The 20623-nt window shown below is 40.9% G+C and overlaps 1 protein-coding gene across 1 annotated transcript in view; it reads right to left on the minus strand.

Annotated features, from left to right (window-relative positions):
- The window catches only part of cdh22 (cadherin 22), a gene marked incomplete at both ends in the record, with an annotated part of 66944 nt that extends 51030 nt beyond the window's left edge, over positions 1–15914 (minus strand). Inside the window, 2 exons of the mRNA XM_083893057.1 lie at positions 3087–3381; positions 15696–15914. Coding sequence (XP_083749183.1) covers positions 3087–3381; positions 15696–15914 — 514 coding nt within the window. The remainder of the gene's footprint in view (positions 1–3086; positions 3382–15695) is intronic.
- Positions 15915–20623: the final 4709 nt, after the last annotated feature.

Here is a 20623-nt window from a genome sequence, read left to right on the forward strand (position 1 = left end):
GGCCTCATTGATGCTGTCGTAGTTTCCTGTGTCTCATATGCATTTAAAGAGACAGGCACTCAAAAGCAACAGGGCTGTTTTGGCAGGGTGATTGAACTGCTGTGGTGATTCATCCTTAAGGTATTTTGACCAAAGCATGTTACAGACCTGTTCAATAGGACACCAGGGACACCTAGGTTAACTTGGGGAAATGGGGTATAATATGTCCACTTTAAACTAAACAACTGGACTGAAGGCAAAGCATTGCATCAAAATGTGATGCATTTTAAAATGCATGTAGCAGGTATTTTTGACAGCACAGTCTAACTGCAGACAGACACACAGACAGAGAGGAAGCCACTGCGAAAAGAAGGGAGAGGTAGGTGCGGAGGCTATAAAGCTATGAAAAAGACATGGACTGGGAGACTTGACAGGAGTGATAAGTAAAAATGAATATGCCTCAGGCAGCGGACTACTGATTACTTTCTTACTATTACGGCCTCACGTTTTCCGAGGCAGTTTGCTATACGGTCGGCCGTAAAACAGCACAGTGAGCACATCAATGGTGTGGCTAATGCTTGCAACCTGCTTTCATCACAGCATAAAACACAGCCATGGTTTAGATCGCAGCAGCTGTGTCCAAATCACATAAAAAGTACCGATGCTAACCAGGTTTGAGAATAAAGTGCAATCAGAAAGGAAAAGAGTCAGAATTAAGTATACAGTACTAAAGATGTCAGGATGCTTATCTATCATTTTTGTGGTGTTAATGAACTCTGTAAAGTACATGGGGAATGCAGGAGCTACTGTACTTATAGCAGGAACAACTTAATTGTTGAAGGTACTAAAACAGTTATAGGGACACATCCCAAATCAAAGAGATGAACAAACAAGGACTTTGTGTAAAAAAAAAGGGGGCTGGTGCTTCTAGTTTTTCAGAGAGACACTATGTAACTTTTGTTGTGCATGCTGCTGCTGTAATAAAGATTTCACAATGAAAAAAATATTTTTAATAACTTTGAATTATTGCAGATTACTGAAGAAACCCAGAAGAAAGAACGAAGCCCTCAACTTTCTTTCTCAAATGTGACGGGGAACTATGTTGAACTATGTTGGCCTTTGCATTCCAGAAACTATGCAATGATCTATGCTATCGTTCTTCACTTTTCTAAGTGAAGAATGATAGCATAGATCATTGTGGGCTGGTTTGTCTACTTCATCAATAGAACCATGGTTGCACAAGTTGGCAGCCTCCATTAAGCAAGGTCGATGCCTAAGGTGTGTACAAAAGGCTACAACTATACAAACATACAGTCTCTGACAATAAACTCTCCATGTTACACACCGGAGCTTTAAGTTACAAACGTCTCACAGATAACGTTTGTGTTCAATAAAGTTATATATTTGAATGACAGAGGCTCAGGGTGCAGAGTACAGGCACCAATCAGAAGTCACAATGACATTAAAGCTATGTTATTTTAAGGTGGCAACGTTACTTTGTGTTTCTTTAATGAAGGCTATTATTTACAGGTATATTTGGACGCATTTGTTTTTCCATGAAGCAAGTATTTACTGAGCAGAACATTGTGTCTAAGACTGACCAAAGTGTCCACTTTCATAAAATCATAACTCAGAAAAACTCAGTGTGATGTGTTTTGTTCATCTGTTGACAGCAACAAAGTTCAGCAGCTATCAGACTTTGGTTCGACGGGCAGAGCTTGTTAAAAGTGGCGTTGGAGCTCGTCTGTCTGGCACCTTTATTTATTAATTGACTAATTTCTCTCCAGTCTCTGTTATTGGTACATTACCTTATCACTGAAATGCCAAAACAATACAGTTTTGGCCTTGCTGATGTTTCACAGGAGAACAGCAGAAAGAGGAGAAATATGCTTGACTAAGCACAAGCTGTTACCTCATTAGGCTAGTGTACCACAGCGATGTTTAAAACATGAACTTCACAGTTGTTTAGCGCATAATTTGACTGAGGTGCAACAGGGTCAAACAAGCACAGCCAGTGTTGAAGGGTCTTGATCGTTAGGGTTCTGGAGGATTACATTAGCCGGCGTTAACTGGGCATAGTTTCTATGACTCAATATCTCATTTGAGGGGACAACTTTATTTCCTTCCCGGGGGTTTTTGCATCTTTTATTTCTTACTCCCTGTGTCCTTGCTGTCTCCAACTCTTACTCATTTCCTCTCACAAGCACATGCACACATGCCTCATTCAGTCTTGGAGAGCACTGTAGGCGCCGGTTTGCATCAGGCTGAGGAAGCAGGAATTAATTCTAATCAGGCTCCAACAGGAAAGAGCTATTCCATTTTTCAGCACTCCTGGAGTCACTCAAACAAGAAGCCGCCCCAAACTCTACTACCTATGACGAGACACACACACACACACACATGCATACATACACACAAACGGTATTATGATAACGCTTGACAGCTACACAGAATTTTGTTTATTAAACATCAGCTGTGGTTTTGACATTAATGCCATGCTAATGAAACCCTCGACACCCTCATTCACCTGTCTTTTCCATTTCAGTGAGAATTTTAAGCAGCCATGGGGCCCTGCTAGCACTCACAATAAAAACATGTTTGTCAAGATTAAAAGCATTGTGGTTTCAGTGTCAAGCGCCTGTGTAAATATGTGGCGTACTTTTGCTATTATCTACTCCTCTGAAGAGGCTCTCCTTTGCTCCCCCCCTCCTTATTCCCCCGTTATCATTTGCCTCATAACAGTGTGTCAGAACACAGCCACAAAGCTCATTTGGGAGAACGGCTATACATCTACCGCTCTCCTTCTTTACATGCCAGCATTGTCTCGTTCATTTTCTATCTCGCTGCTATGGGTCATAGTTCTGACACAGTCCATGTGAGGGGGATCATTTCCTTAACGTCCATGTCACCATTCTGCGATTCATCCACATCTATTTTCATCTAGCATCTCCACTCTGCTTTTTTTTTGTCTATTCTGCAGCTCCATGACAGGAAAGAATTTCACCATATTGCACTTTCTACTTTCCCAGGACATTATGTTGTAATGTAACGAGTAAATCTGTTCAGCTCAATCCTTCGGTTACCTCTCCAGGTGGCACAAGTCTTACCTATGGGTGACAGCTCTGCCACACTGCCGATATATGGTCCCTCCAAGAACTTGGGCTCGCTGTCGTTTATGTCCTGGACCTTGATGACAAACTCGGACTCCGGTTCCAGGGGGTCGCTGGAGAGTCGATCCCGAGCCTGAGCCCGGAGCGTGTAAAAAGCCTTCTCCTCGCGGTCTAGTCTCTCTGTGGCATGGATGTCTCCTGTTAGCTCGTCAATGATAAAGATGGAGCCTGCCCCTTCCCCAGAGATGGTGTACTTAATGTTGCCCTCGCCTTCATCTGAGTCTGTGTGAATCTGTGAATTACAACAAAAGAAGTAATATTAAGGTTTTCCTCTTGGAATTAATACATTAGTACTTGATTTAAAACATGTACAGGATTTGTTTTAATCTTTACAACATTACACATTATATGCACCACTGAGCTAGCTTAACCATGGTTAGCTAGCTCAAAACATCTTCCCATTTTACCATGGAGATTGTACTGGCAAGTTTGACTATTTCTAAACAGATATGCAGGAAAAATGCAGACAAAACTATAAAGTACCATACATTAGTACTTTTTTAAAAACATGGACAGGATGTGTTTCAATCTTTTCAACATTACGGATTATATGCAACACTGAGCTAGCTTAATCCTGGTTAGCTAGCTTAAAAAGTCTTCCCGTTTTACCTATGGAGATTGTGACAGCAAGTCTGACTGTTTCTAAACAGATATGCAGGAAAAATGCAGACAAAAAACATAAAGCAGCATCCATTCGTACTTTAGTTAAAACATGGAGAGGATTTGTTTTAATCTTTACAACATTAAACAGTATATGCACCACTGAGCTAGCTTAAGCATGGTTAGCTAGCTCAAAATGTCTTCCCATTTTACCATGGAGATTACACTAGCAAGTTTGACTATTTCTAAACAGATATGCAGACAAAAACCATAAAGTACCATACATTAGTACCTTATTTAAAAAATGGACAGGATTTGTTTTAATGTTTACAACATTAAACAGTATATGCACCACTGAGCTAGCTTAAGCATGGTTAGATAGCTCAAAATGTCTTCCCATTTTACCATGGAGATTGTGACAGCAAGTTTGACTATTTCTAAACAAATGTGCAAGGAAAATGCAGACAAAAATCATAACTGCAGAAACCGAACAGCCTAGAATTACAGCTGCCACACAAAGTCACAACAAAACACTCATAAATAAAGGAGTTCGTAAAATCATCACTGCTGAAAGAGGCTGATAAAGCAATGTGTCAGTTCACATTCTCTTGAAAGTCTTGAAAGTAGACAATGTTTTAAATCATATACCTGGATAAAAACCGCTCATGGGAACTATCTGTGAACAGTGCCATTTTGTGAAAGTGGGAAAACATAGTTTTCATGCATCTGAAGACAGTTCAAGATACAAAGGGGAAAAGGTGACTTTATCAGACCAGAACTGGTCACATTGGGGTAACTGGTAAGCAGTTAGGGGGCAAAGGTTGTCATTGAACTAGAACAGAGGTTAAAGCGCTTGTTATCGCATGACCAACATCAACAGGTCACATGATGTGAAATGAGTCAGCTCCATATAACATGATTGTCTGAGTTGAGGTTATTTGTGGGGTGTTGTGCATAGGAGTTTCTATTTTGGTTTCTAAATGTGTACACTAATGGTTTTTCCAACTGATACTTGTCAGAAAATGACTTTTGATCATCAGCCGTGACCAAAAGAAATTAGTATATTTCTTCCAATCATCCCCTTATCTAATCTGCTAATAGTAATTGCCGCTAAATGCCTTCTCCGAGCTCCCTATAGAACATCGTCATTGAAGACAACACCACATTTTAACTGATGATTTACATTGTTTCTGCACACCGTGCCCTTCACAGGTTGCGACGCCCAAATTAGGAGATCAAAGTTGCTCCAAAGATTGTCAAAGGTAGAGACATAGAGGTAGTCGAGCTGGAGAGTGTACTTAAAAGAGTACTTATAAATCAAAGCTATATTTCCCCCCTAATGTGATTAGAAGACATTCCGGAGGCAGCAATAGGAGAAGTATTGGTCCCCTGTCCCAACCTCCCCTTTGGCTCTTTAGTGAACAGACCTACTCTCACTGTTTCTTTCTCTCTCACTCACCTTCCGTCTGAAATTATAATTCCGAGCTGTCTATGCTGTGTAAGTGTGGTTCAATCTACTGAGCAGACCGGGGGAGAGGGGAAAGCGCCCTAGCCTCCCTGCTTAATATTTTATTAAAGCTTAATTAAATACAGGCTCCTATCACCCTCACGGGGGTTTTCATTAAGTATTTGTCGTAAAACCATGGAATAATGCAAGCCTCCGCCTTCATATTGCTTCCCTCTTCAATTTCCCCCCTCCCTTTTTATCTATCTGTTTGTGCCTTTTCTCACCATTCGGAATCATCCTGAAGACTAATACATGAAGAGTCAGAGAAAATATAATGCCGGATACTTTGGCTCCATCAATATTTCAGATATAATAAAAGAAGTTTCATTGGTCCAAACTGTGAGAGTTATCTAATAAAAGTGCGTGCTCATGCACCACGAGATATGTTTCCCTCCCTCACCCTCCCTCCGTATTTCTGAAATCAAATTCTGAAGACAAGAACGTCTGTGAGATGCTGTCATGTGTTAATTACATTGCACAGATCCTGGCAGCAAATATGCAAGCTCCTACCTGCTGTACATGGGCACGCAGACCTAACAAAATGTGCATGTTGGCAGGTGCAAGCACACACAGACAGACAGCCACACACACACATACATGTTTACCAGGCTAAGCGGGGACTGTCATTTAACGTCAACCAACAGTGGACATCTGTTTCTGGTCATTTTTCAATAATAAAAAAATAATAGAATGTTTTTTCTTTGAAGGTATTTTATCATAATATTACTTCAAATGTGCTTTATAATATATATATTTTTTTTTCTTAAATGGCCAAGAGGGGACCTGGATCTTCTACCTATCAAAAAAGGACCTCCAAACATTAGCCTTTTTTTTGTTTCTTTCAAAGGTTATCTGGCTGATAGCTGGCCTGTATGTAATAACAAGAATTGCAGCAACATTAGCAGCAAGACTGACTTTATCTGGACTTTAATTATATAAAGTACCATATAAAATCAGTTACTTTTGAATATTTGATTTGGACAATTCTACATCTTATACTTCGGGGAATTCATTCGTTAATTTCTTCTTTTTTGTTTCTCATTTGTACGACCTGTGTGTAAGTAAGGATTTCAAAGAAAACGCCCCTTGATCATAAATTTAGCATGATTCAAAGCACGACTAACAACAGGAGACCTGGAAAATGTATCCTGTTGCCATGGAGGTCCTCTGTAACGATGCCGAGGTCCACTGTTGGCTTGGATGACGAGTACACACACAGACACACACAGACACACACACAGAGCGAGTTCATCATTCTGCTGGGATGATGCTATTTCTCCCCCCTCAGGCTGGGTATACCATCCTTCAGTCTGTCCTCATTGGAGTAATTTAAGTTGGCAGCTCGTAAAAAAAAAGCAGACTATGCTTAGTTAACATGTTTTCTGCAAACTTAAGGTCAGAGCCAGGATGTCACTTCCTAAGCAAAAAAGTGACCAGGAGGAGACCATGCAGTAAACAACATGAGCTCAACTCTCCACACATTTAGAGCACACCACAGTACGATGAGGGCTTGATTAAACTTGGTTTGTGCAAAATGAGAAAGTGGATTTCCTGCATGGAAAAAAAAATCCACCTTTGTGTGTCACATTTTTAACTTCCACTGGCCACGCCATTGAATCATAATAGGTCCTCAGCTACTGCTACAAATTAAGAGCACAGGTATATTTTTAATCACTCTTATAATCTTGTCATTAAAAGGGTGATTAAATACTCTCTGAAATGACTAATTATATGCAAATCAAATTTGTCACAGTGGCTTAGGAGCGACAGTGATTCAGTATGTGGCTCGAGTTAAACTTTAAGCCAGTGGTAGTTAAAATGCCTTGGGGTTTACAGTGGAGGGCTGTGGGCTGACTCAGGGGTGAATGAGGTTGTTAATACCCTGGAATCGTCACCTTTGGGTCATCCCTATGAGTCACACTGTCACTGCTGCCTATCCTGCTAAAGGGTAATGACATGTGACTTCGATGCAGTGGCGGGGTTGGGCCCGGTTTGCACAAAAATGCAGAAATGATTGTCGGGTTCAGGTCAGGTTTGGTCACATCAATTGTAATTTCAAGTTATTTCAGTAAAATATAGTGTAAAGTCTGGTAAATTTAAATGGCTTTTTTTAAAATTGATGTATTGAAAATAGAGTGTGTTCACACTAGCCTGGTTTAAGTGCAGTTAATTCACTCCGGTGCGTTTACTGCCTCAGTACGGTTCGTTTGGACCACGCGTGAACTCTGTGAGCGCTCTCTATCCGCACCTTTCACTTGCATAGTATTAACCTGCTACAAGCCTCAGTGTTCTCATCCACTTTCGCAAAAAAAAGAAAGGGAGAACCCGGGAGGAGAGGCGATGACAGACGGAAATTAAAAGGGCACATTCATTCTCCGTGCCTGGAAGGCCCCCATCTCTTCCTCCTCTGCAGGCAAACTAGCACATTTAGCCAAGGATCGTCACATCAGAGTGCCGCCAAAAAACCGCAGACTTGCCACTGCTTCTCACCCACGGGGCTGTAAGAAAAAGATGAGGGCAACATCTGTGGCTCAGGACCCTCCTGCCCATGGGTGATGAATGGCGGCTGCGAGTCAGCGGTTTCCCGACACTCCTGGCTAACAATGCTAGCTCGGCTAAATGCACTAGCTTACCTGCGGAGGGGGGGGGGGGGGGGGAGAATTGGGGGCCTCACAGACCTGGAGGCTAAAAGTTTAATGGCATATGTCCTCTGGCTCTGTTCCCACTTTTCAGTGGTTATCCTCCCGGTTCTCTACGCTCCTCACTGGGGAATGTGGACGACAACACGCTACGCTACACTGCGCCCGCCCGCCCAGCAGCCACCCACCGGCCTACAGGGCGATGTTAATTACCAGAGCAGCAGGGCAAATGAAGATAACCTGACTTTGGTTCACAATTTATAGTTTTTGAGATTTGCCTCTGTGAACATGAACTGAATTGGAATTGGTGTGAATTCAAGTGTCTCTATTTACAGCAGCACACTGATCATAGTGCACAAGGCGATCGAAGCCATCTTGGATGTTATCCTTTTCCACCACAACATCTCAAAATAAACAACGGTTTGGATTGTGTAAACAGTTACCAGCGGTTACAGTTCACCAAGCATTAATAAGGAAGAACTGATGGTCGAGTCTGACATTTTAAAATATTCATAAGTGCTGCTGATAATGCATGAGGTGTACGACTTGTGTGTGTCTATGCAAGCGAGTGTGCGTTTAAAGGTCTGGTATTTGCTTTCCCTCGAGATGCAACTGTGACTCTTTTGTTGTTTTTGCAAAATGAACAAAGGCTAACAACCACCTACGTGACAGTGTGCTTCAGCTTTCTCTAAGCATCAGGTCGGGCTTGGGCAAAAAATACAAGCCACATGTTGGGTTTTGGGTCAGGTTCGGTCAATATTCCCTTTGGGCTTGTTCAGGTTTGCACAGAGGTTCAAAAATAGAATAGAAGACAGTTGAGAGGAAGAACTTTACATTTGTTGTGCCGACAGCAGAACAGGGTCTACGGCTTTACGCTGGAGCCTTGGTTTATTGGGGGATTCAAAGCAGGAGCAAATTGGTTGTCTTATATTTAAGTCGGTGTAATCGGGAGAAGACCTGCCATTATTCATCGTGGCTTGTCAAGCTGTCTGATCTGAACAGCTTCAAAGCCTTAACAAGGTAACTTGTATTAGAGACAACCAAGGTTGAAGACGGCTCCACGGGAAGGAAGGGTAGAAAGACTATGGTGAACAAAGTCAGAGACAAGAGGGGAGACCAAATGGCAGAATTGCCGAAAGGGGTTAAAGAAAGCCAGAGTGACAAGGGAAATTAAAAATAATGTCATTATCTTCTTCAGTTGCTGCCATTAAATACATTTCCACTCTTGATCGGTGGCCCTTTTTTTTTGGCCAAAGGCAGGCGAGACGCAACCTTGGTTACAAGCCACTTCCTCTTCCTCCATCTATTGGTTTACCTGTTTTCCACACTCACATTCACACACAGACTATGTTACTTCGTTGTACATCGTTGTGTGCCAATACTTGTAGTGAATATAATTTATTCATCCAAAATACCTGATTCTGAATTGTGTTATTTTAAATTTAATAAACTGTTATTTGTGTTCACAGAAACTATTAGAGATATTATAGTCCACAAGAAAAGGCAATTTTGCTTGGCTGAATTGAATTCTTGAAGAATTTGAATTTGTATGTATGAATAAATTGAATTGTATGTGCATTTGTCTGCAGAATAAACTGAAGCTAGGCTGCGTTGCTGGGTTCAAGCAGTTTGAGTTTTATAAAAATTGCATGCGATTTTGTATGAATAAGCAATAGACGTTTTATGAATCGATTGAAATGTCCTTGAACTTGCATGAAAGAGAAGTTAAAGACTTACGAGTAGTGTAAAGTAAAAATGTTCATGAATTTGTGTGATCAAGACAATGAAGTGGTTTAAGTGAATTGAAAAGGCATTAATGTCAGTGGAAAAAGTATAAATAGTGTCGAAATGAATGGCGTTGAATCAAAACGTTGTGAATAAGTCGTATTTTTGTGCACAACATAATGTGGAATGAACCTTTAAGATGTTGAGTACTTAGATAAAGAAGTAATTTAGTGGAATGTAAAACTTTTAGACAAAGTAAGACTTGGGTGGAATGTACCTTTAAATCTTTGAATGTGTGTGTAGGTAAAGCTGAAACGTCTTCAGCGTGAGTCAGAAGACTACAGCGATTGAACAGACTGATTTTTAAATGTATAAGTTGATTGTTTTTCCCCTTTTTTCACGGTGGTAGAGTTAGGCTAGTTATTACAAACAGTCAAATTATCACCAATATCATTTTTCCTCAACATCGGATTGAAATGGGATGTGGACAGAGGATTACTGTAAATAAATAGAAAAGAAACAAATAAATCTGTGACATGGCATGTTTACAATAGGTGGAAATAGAAAGTTAGCATTTTTGTCCTCAAAAATAGAAAATATAATCCCCCCCCCCCCCCCGCAAGCATCAAGCCAAGATCTCTTTACATCTGTCTACGCTTGAACTGTTTTTTCTTTGATAAAAGCTGGGTGATTTGCTGCCAAATGGACTTAACATCTGAGTAATCACAGCTAGCATCATTACAATGAAAAGAACTGCATCACGAGGCTCAGTGTGTCCAGTTCTCTGTAGAAGTCCACATGCACATGTCTTATCATAGAGCCAAGCATTACTTAAATGCTAAAAATAGCTGATTACATATTCCAGCGATTTCTCCTATTTAGTTGTTTTTGACAACATACCTTACCCACTAAAACTTCAACACTAACATAACCAAACCAGTGAATAAAAGTGAATTTATATCATACAACTCGCGGATAAATTCTGCATGTTTAACAGTACACAAAACCCGCTACAGCCAAAATCACAGAAACACCATAAATCAAACTGGGGGGGAAAAAAGGTGAAAAAAAAAACAACCAGGCAGTCTGTTTCACTTGGCTCCACGTTGAATGCAGGGAGTTGACAAAGAGGCATTTTTGGATGTGGACGGTACTAGCACATTTGTCACAGTTTATACTGTGGTGGTGTAAAGAAAACCATGCCAGGTACATCCATAAAGATCAGAGAGCTGAATGTTTACAAAAGAAAAAACACTGAAACGGCACAAAAGACCCTTGATATGCCCTTCGAAGGAATATAAATGGATGTGGACAGATTAACACAACACAACACACACACACACACTCTGGTTTCCATGACTTCAGAGGACATTGACATTAGGGGACATTATCCTTAGACCTAAACTTAACCGGTTCCTCAGAAATGAGGTTCTGCCTCTTTAGGACAAGGTTCTGGTCTCCATGAGGATTACTGGTCCTGACAAGGTCAGTGTTTATAAAGGTCCTAAAAAGGTACCAAATATACACACACACACACTTACTAGTTTCCATGATTAATGAGGACCAACTAGTTTTTCATCACTTGCAGGGGACCACCGTTTCTAAGTGATTACACACACAACAAACTGGTTTATGTGACTTAAGAGGACATTACCCATTGACTTACGTTCATTTCCTGGAGACTTAGGCTGAATCCCAATACCACCCCTTAGCCCTCCCCCTTCCCCCTACCCCTTGTTTTTGCGCGTTCATGTGAGGTGTAGTGCTGTCTCATTTCTCATAAGGGTTAAGGGGTAGGGCCAAGCCGTAGGGCTACGTAGCCCTCGAAACGAAGCTTCCTCAGGACCACACTTGGAACGGAGGGCTTTGAGGAATTTCGCAGCTTCTGCCGCGTCACCTGTCAGCGAAGTTTGAAAGCTGGCCGTTAAAGACTCGCACAAATGTATTTTCAGTATTTTAATCACGACAGTCATGTGTAATGATTGTATTGTGGTCTTCTTCAATTGTCAACGGTGTTTCTGAATCACTAGTCAAGTTTGTTTTGAATTACTAGCTAGTCGTAGCCGATGCTATCCCGGCGTTCCTTTCGTAAGTGGTTAGCTAGCTGCTATCGCTATTTTTTTTTAACATTAACAAATAGTGCCGGAGTGCACAGTTACGTCTTCAGGACAGAACAGGAGATTCTGTCCCCGCTCTCCTCCGCTCTGTCTGCGAGCAGCTTTCTCCCTCTGCACCGTGTGTGTGTGTGTGTGTGTGTGTGTGTGGCTATGATAATGCAGCGGGTCTGCAGTCGCTGTAACTGTGTGTGTGAACACTCCTCACAGCGTCGCCGCCGATGTCGTTGGTTAGCAGCTGACAGTCGTAAAAACAGAAAAATAGCCCAGGCAACAGACATTACTTGTGAGGACGGCATTTTTGGATTGTTACATCAACAAGCATCGCATCGGCTTGTTGATGTAGCAGTCCGCGAGCGTCAAGTCCGGACGACGTGATGACGTAATGGAGGTGTGTCTCATTTCTTAGGGGAACGTTCGTACCCCTCGCTCCCTCAACTCTGTTTTGAGGGCCAAGGGGAACTCTGACAAAGGGGGAAGGGGAAGGGGGAGGGCTAAGGGGTGGTATTGGGATTCAGCCCAACTCTAACCTTAACCATAATTACTACAGGCCTAATCCTAACCTAACCCCGGCCCCCGCCTAACTTTAAAACATGTCTTCACCTTAAAATGTAGTCATTTACATTAAGGGGACTTGATTTTTGTCCCCATAATGTGACTGTGTTAACAGATTTAGGTCTCCACAACATAAGGAATATCAGGCACACACACACAAACACACAGTGGTACCAAATATACACAAATACACACTTACTGGTTTCCATGATTAATGAGGACCAACTACTTTTTCATCACTTGTGGGGACCACCGTTTCTAAATGATTACACACACAACATTATGGGGACTTGATTTTTGAGTGTGTAAACATACATACACACATATTTAGGTCCCCACAACATAAGGAATATCAGGCACACACACACACGTAGGCTAATTTGGACAGCCTAACTAAAGTACAACAACAATTCACATTTTCATGCTAACTTTAACCATAGCAGAGCATGGTTTCGGCTTTGGTCCTCGGTCCTCATGATTGCTGGTCCTGAAAAAAAGAAAACTGGGTCTCACACTGACAACGTTTGTCAAAATAAAGAGTAAAAACACCGCAGAGAAAAACGTGAATCCCCCCCCCCCACCTTTCACTACTTTTCACAATAAGCACTTGCGGTGATCGGAGTTCAACAGTAATTCCGTCGTGTACAAAAGCACACTCCCAGTGTGCACCCTACACTCTTCCTTTCATTACAACGCAATTTCCGAAGCGGCTGGCAAGAAACATATTTATTGTTGTCATATCGCTTAAGTCTGCGAGAATTCATTATCTAAATGTACCGACCAAAGCTGCCAGTTTAACGTCACGTGAGCGACCATTTTATTTGTAAATCTGATTTCATTAGCAGAGTAGTGGTCGTGGGTTGCGGCGGACGACAGAACGGGCTTGGCATGTTTCCAGAGTTGGAGATAAGTAATATGAAGAGAGAAATTATCCAGTACTGAAGCATGTTGCACACCTTTAATCCTCTACTGCCCAAATTAAAGTGTTGATACTAAAATATCCAGCAGAGTCTGCACATGTGTAAGTGTTTGTGAGAGAGATCCGCACACAGGACACTCACAGCATTGGTCAGTACCCTATGAAATGCACATTTTTACTGTTTTTTATCAATAAAATTCCTTCTGTGACACTCCCTGCAGCTCTATCCTTCTATATCAGTCCTCTCCGGCCCTCTATCCTATAATGAATCACGACATGTGCTGGAGCCTGTCGGTTCCTCTGCCTTTCTTTGCAACCTTCCCTATTCCTTAATTCCTTCCCTCATGTATCATTGAGTTTCCCTCTGTCTGTTGGCTTTGTTGTTGGCAGTCACAATGGCAGATAAATAATGGCCGCGGGAAAATTACTCCGTCACGCCCAGCTATGCTGTAGGGAGCATCTGCCTTTATTTGTAAGAATACACGGACATCAGTGGATTCAGGATGCAATATCCGTTGATCCACTGCCACGTCTAAACGAGTAGAAACAAGGGGATTGATGTGTGTGTGACTCATCACCGAGTCTCATGCCATCTGCATTAATATTCAATTGTTGCACATCACGTCCTATGTAAGGCAATCAAATCGTACACACTGTCCACTCTCATCAACTCAGTGAAGTTCATCTGAGAAGCGGCAGACAAATGGGACGCGAGTAAAAAAAAAAAAAAAAAAGAGAAAGGGGGGGGAAAGAAAAATATTCTCAAACACATGCATGGCGGAGACGCTTTGCAAACAGATTGGATTTGACATTCACTCATCGTCTCTCATTACATTAGTAAAATATAATTCAATATGCACATTTCACATGTCAAGACTGTGTCCTCGAAATCAGAGAGAAGGGCGTACGGTCTTCTCTGATGCAACGTTCACACGTTTTTTTGTTTTAAAATACATCAGCTACTCTCACTCACAATACCCCAGAGTTTAGAGCAACAGAAAAGCGAGAAAAACCTGTTAGTTCTGTTATAGATTCAAAACTTCAGGTCTGCATTCGAGTCTGGACAGGCAGAAAAAAAAAAAGAGGCCTTTGAAAATGATGAAACAGTTACTCACATTTGTTTCCTGATCGACTCTCATCATTTGTGACTCGACTATCAGCTGAGAACAAAAAAGCCCTATCAGTTTCATTTTGTTATGACTCCAGGCTTGTGCTTTCCCTTTCTCTTTCTTTCTTTCTTTCTCTCTCTCTGCTGGTGAATGTGAGTGAATGATAGACTGCAGGTGTGCTTTATCGATCGGGTGCGAGTGTTAGGCTGGATCCTGAGAGGTGATTGGTGCTCAAGAACAGATTTCAGGGCAAGAGGTCAGAATTTCCCAGCTTTAGTTGGTCATCCCTTGAACCACTCACAGTCAGACCACCAGCAGACATCTCAGGCTCAGGTTTTTTTTTGTTGTTTTTTTAGATAAACCTTTAACATTGATTGTTTTGCGGTTGCTGGTTCATTATGGGCACTTGGAAAGAAGGGAGTCTCTTTTGCTCCTGCAGTGTCCATGGTTTTGTGTCCCCCTCGTCCTGGATGTAACCCAGTTTCACCTCAACATTGGTCTAATGAGCGTGCTAACTTTTCATATCATGTCAACAGTTTTCTATTCTTACGATGCTACTTCCTGTTTACACCAGCATGCCTGCTCAGTATTTGTGAATTATTGCATCATAAAAAGTTCCAGGTGTGTGTTATTTTTTTTTGTTGTATCGCTATCAGAAAAAGAAAATGTAAAAGTATGAATGTAGCCGGTGTAGCATTGAAGAAGTGTTTTACAACATATTTACAGATCGTCTTATCCTCATGGATATGTTTCTGTCATGTCATGAATGCCACCTTATGTATTCTGCCACGTGATGTGGACTTCTACTCATGCACAAGCTTCTACAGTTACTTGTATTCTATTCATCCTCATGATAAAATCTGATTTAATATGACTACAGTTGCTTTTACTGTGTGTGTCTGTGTCAACGAACATCTGGCTTTTCCTTGAGGAACACATGGGACCTGATTAGAGCAGCCACACTGCCCGCATGAGACTCAGGTCTCAGGTGCACCTCATGCAAGTTCAAGGCAAAAGCACTCCAGCAATTTGGTTCCCTGAATCCATAATTTGTTCATCGAAAAAAATAAAATAAAGTTATGTAATATTTCCAGGTACAGCTGCAACACTCCTGGCAATTAACTTAGCACAGAGGTCTATTTCTACTATTTATAAAGATATTTTCAGAAACCCTCTGTAAAAACCTAGCAGCAGCTTCACAACAGAAACAATTCATGTCTCAACAACAGTTCAACAAGATGTAGCAGGTCAGCAATGTAGCTGTCATGTACTGCCAACACTTCTATTGTGGCCCGGGTAAGGTAACCTTGGCTTTGCAAAGCAGATTTTTTTAAGGATTCAACATTCATTCAAAGTTCGAGTGAAGATATTTTCTTACCTTCCCTACATAAAGCGGCTCCGTGCCCGTGTACTCCTCCACCACAAAGAACTGGTTCCACACCCATCCTCTCTTAACTCGTTCAAGTGACGAGGCTCCTTGCTCTTGGTTTCTCTCTCCAGAGGTTGAACCACTAGTCCTTGCTGCTTCACACCAACCAAAGTTACAGCAGCTAAGAAAACCCAACGCTGCCAACAGTGTCCAAGGTCCTGGAGCCATTTTCATTAAAAAAGAGAGGAAAAAAAAAGATATCCAACCTGGATCTATAGGTAATATAAAAAATACATAAAGACAAAGACAGGTTTTTTTTTGGTTGTAGTTTTATGCCATTAAAATCTCACTGGGCAAACCTAAAAAAAACTGTGAGGACTAGTACATTAATCCATGTGATCACAAATCTAGAGTTACGTTGTGAACACAGCAGGTCATGGAGCATATTGGCTTTCTACCCCCTGCAGAGTAACGGTCTGTTTTAACACATAGTCCGTCATTCTCCTTCTCTTATAAGATCTTCCCGACCTTATAGAGTTTCTGATAATGTATCAAAGTTTGACCTTGGGAAACAAGAAAGAAGACTCCAAAAATCTTTTTGAAACAACAGAAAAGTCTAGACTGGCACACCCAGTGTGGGAAGTAGGGGGGAACTTCCCATTTCACTTCCAGGCATGTCAATTCAAAAAGTCTGTGCACGTTTTCGACTCTAAGCTGTCTAAAACTTATTCTGTGGAACGGTCTGGGCGAAAAAATATCTTCTCCGATCCAGTTCCTTGGAAAGTCATGACTGGTTTTCCTTCCTGAAGCAGAACCTTTGAACTGAGAAAAGGCCAGCGGATTTTACTGAAGGTGAGTTTGTTTGATCTTCAGTGGCTTTTCCCTCCAGAACAAACCAGTGGTTTGGAAAGTTCATCCTTCAAAGCTTCTGCGGTATTTCTTTGGCCATCATGAAAACTTCATCGGTAATTCAAAGGAGGCAAGAAAAGGACGAATCTGTAAAGCAGAAAAGAGAAGAAAACGTGTTATCATTATTGGGATTTGGACTGAATCTGAAAATGTTTTATTACTTTATACTTTGAAAGGTCATTTGAGCTTCACTCGGGGTTTATAATGCTACTCTGAATAAATTCTGATATAAATTCGGATGACTCTGCTGTAATTAGCATTGCTGCCTTTCAATTCATCCTGCCTTTTTTTTTTTCTTTTAACCTTTGTAGTAAGCTCAGAACCACGAAAGCCATAATGTCTTCGTGAGGATTATCCAGAGCAAACTGTTTTCCATCACCGATTTTATGTTCAGCGAGATTCTAACAACATGCTGTGAGCTGGAGAGCAATGGGGAAAAAAAACGGTGAAAAGAGGACACGAAACCAGGTGTGCGGAAAATAGGAAGTGGAGATGGGGAGGAGGGGGGGGGGGGGGGGTCATTGTTCATCACACATGAAACCTAAAGCATCTGTCTGTCGTCTGACTGATGGAGCAACCCTAACCTCAGTCAGCTGGTTAATTGCATGAGGGAGCACTAATTGGATAAAAGTATTAATCTATTAACTCTATCCACTGAGGCAACAAACCCCTAATACTTCAGACAAACATTGGAGAGTAGTAGGGGGAAACAGAGCTCCCAGTGTGTGTGCGTGTGCGTGTGTAAGAAACAAAAGAACAAAAAAAAAAAAAAAAATTAAGTAACAAGTGAAAGAGTAAAGGAGGGAATGCCGCAAACTGTTATTGTGTGGGGTTTGATTAATGGTCTCCTCAAAACATTTAGAACACAGGTCACAAAAAAGCAATATCATTTATTCCGTCTCTGGCCTTAGAACCCCCGGAAAAACTGGAAGACCAGTTGTGGTGAAAAAAAAAAAAAAAAGCTCTTCAGATCAGCGGGAGATTTAACCAACTGAGTTTCTGCCAGGTGGGAGAAGACTTCTAATCTTGCTCGCCTTCTGCCCGCTAGCAAGCTTGGAGCTTCCGGAAATAATTCCTTCTCAGACTGTTGGTCAAGGCAGTGTCCGTGGTATTGGAAACTGACTGCTCTGGGGGGGGGGGGGGGGGGTCCAATCTCCAGAGCAAGCAGTTCAAGAACAACATAAACAGCTTAGAGGTCTTCATTCATTTGGTTGTTAACAGCTTAGCCGCTAATAATGTTACAGCATATGGGTATATGGGTAATAAATATATAAGTTGGTAGGTAGGTCAGTGGGTAGGTAGGTCGGAAGGTAGTGAGGTAAGTAGGTGGGCACTGTATTCATTCATTTTAGCATCCTGTCGCTCACACATACTATAATAATGATAACCACAATTTAAGAATCACTCGGAGTGTGTGCATGTGTGTGTGTGTGTGTTAGCCAGCCTTCTTAACAAGCTTGTCCAACCGCTTTGAGTGCTTGTCCTTCAAGCTGCCTCTTCAATAGACTCTAGCAAAGAGGATGGCACTCACAACCACTGACTCATCTGCAGCATTTCACTCCCGAAACATTAAAAACAACCTGAGCCACCAGAGGGGAAAAAAGGGGGGCATTCTCTGCCCCCCTTATGACAGGCAGTGCCTCATAAAGCTTATTGTCCAGGTTCAAATCAAAACAGTTGCACGTCTGCATCACTAGACTGTCCTCTAATTGGAATTCAATTGTCTGAGGGTTGGCTTAGATCTTCAACAGTCCACCGCCATCTCTGAGCGAGATCGTTTCAGAGGTGTTAAGTAGGAGGCCATCGGTGATGCACCAGTCACAAAATGACATTTATGATGGCCATAATGTGCTCACCTCCTGAATTGTGCCAGTACTGCACATGTATAATAGAGTAGATTGCAGTATTATTGCGTAATATGCAGTCCGTTGTGTGACACTGGGGCTCACAAACGACACCAAATGAGTGCATCACAGTGAAGCTCACGAAAAAAAACAAACTTACAAAACTTCACAGCCACGAGCAACAACATTATGTGATTATGTGACAATGCTAATATTCTGATATTATGCAGCTGTAATGTTTGGAATTCTGTTTCGTCAACTCATTTTAATGTATGAGCATGATCATTCACACAAAATTTAAAGTACAAGTGAGGCCCATGAGGACATTATTAGTTTAGCAAACACGTGGACATAAAACACAGGCCAAGGATAACATGATATCCTATTCCATTAGAGCTGCAGCTAACGATTAATTTCGTAAAGATTAATCTGTCGATTATTTTCTCAATTAATCGAGTAATATGTCCATAAAATGTCAGAAAACGTTAAAATGATGAGGTTCTCAAATGTCTTGTTTTGTTTTGTCCACAAACCAAAATTATTCACTTTTAATGATTTCTTTGAAACGGAGCAAAGAAACAAAGAAAACGTTCACATTTAAGAAGCTGAAACAATCAAAATAGTTGAGGATTCATTTAATAATGGATTAATCAAGTAATTGTTTCAGCTCTAGAGTCCATAGTTGTACTATTGTACATAAAGCGTTGTACAGTAAGAGCTACAGTGAACATGTGTGTCGAAAAATGTTTGCACAGGTACAAATATGTATCAATGTGTTAGCATTGTACTTGATTATACACATATTTAATTAGGATTAACAATTAGTCTGGAGTTCAGAAAATAGACGCAATGGCAATGATCTGCAGACAATATACAGTATTATAGTACTGTATGCCGCACTTCCACACAGAGTGATTACAAAGAGGGCATTGCATCAGATTGATGAAGCCTGAGAAGGTGTACAAACCTTGAGTCAGAGGTTACTTAAGGTCCAATTTAAATGAAGGTCTTTTGCCCTCAGTTAAACAGGCACAGTCTGCCTGTGGACGGACTTCACTGACACAATCTTGGCTGCGTGTGAGTATATTAGCCGCAGCGCACATTTAGAGTGAACGCTGAGTACAGACGGGATAAAAGCTGTGCAGCAGTCAGAGAAAACCAAATGTAGTACAAAGTACATCAGTATGAAAATGTTTCGTTAAGGGCATAGTTCACCATCTTACGGAAGCGTATTGCATTCACTGACTAATATTTTTTTCCCCTGTTTTTCTGTCTAATTATTTTCCTGTTTTTCGGAGTAATTTTTTTTCTGTTTTTCGGAGTAATTTTTTTTCTGTTTTTCGGAGTAATTTTTTTTTCTGTTTTTCGGAGTAATTTTTTTTCCCCTGTTATTCAGAGTAATTTTTTTTCTGAATTATCGAGAACTCTCGCGAGAACCTCCAACCTGCAAGTGACTCCCATACACCCATGGATATACATCCATGCATACACATATGGTGACTCCTTCCCGCACATACATGCCTCATAAATGATCTACCGTAGCGGGTCAATTAAAACAACCGCAAAGTCCTCAGGTGCCTGCGTAAAGTCGACAAACTAATGATAATACCATCTATGTGACTTAAAGACAGGACTTTCTCCCAGTGTCTTAAACCCAGATCAAAGTAAAACTTGATTAAACTAAACAAGCCATCCATGTTGTTATAAATCGAACTCTCAATAAAGGAGTGAATGTGTTTATTATTTCAAATGCTCTCTAAACTCAGAAAAAAATTACTCCGTAAAGCAGGGGAAAAAAATTACTCTGAAAAACAGAAAAAAAATTACTCCGAAAAACAGGAAAATAATTAGACAGAAAAACAGGGGGAAAAAATATTAGTCAGAAAAACAGAAAAAAGATTATTAAAAAAATCAAACCGAAATTTAATTAGTCAGAAAAACAGGATTTTTTTATTTTTTTTCAAGTGAATGCAATACGCTTCCGTACCATCTAGATAATTACTGAAGATGTACATAAAACATGCATTTTTTTTTTAATTATAAAGTTTAAACTGATAATTAAATAGTAGGGAATAGGAGAATTACCTTAGGGTCACTGTGGATCTGGAAAAATTACCTAAGTTTGTGCAAAATAAATTAAAGTTTTTTGAAAAAGGAGCACATACTGTATCTTGTTGCACTTTG

Source organism: Microchirus variegatus, assembly GCF_963457635.1.
Source record: "Microchirus variegatus genome assembly, chromosome: 7".
NCBI lineage: Eukaryota > Metazoa > Chordata > Actinopteri > Pleuronectiformes > Soleidae > Microchirus > Microchirus variegatus.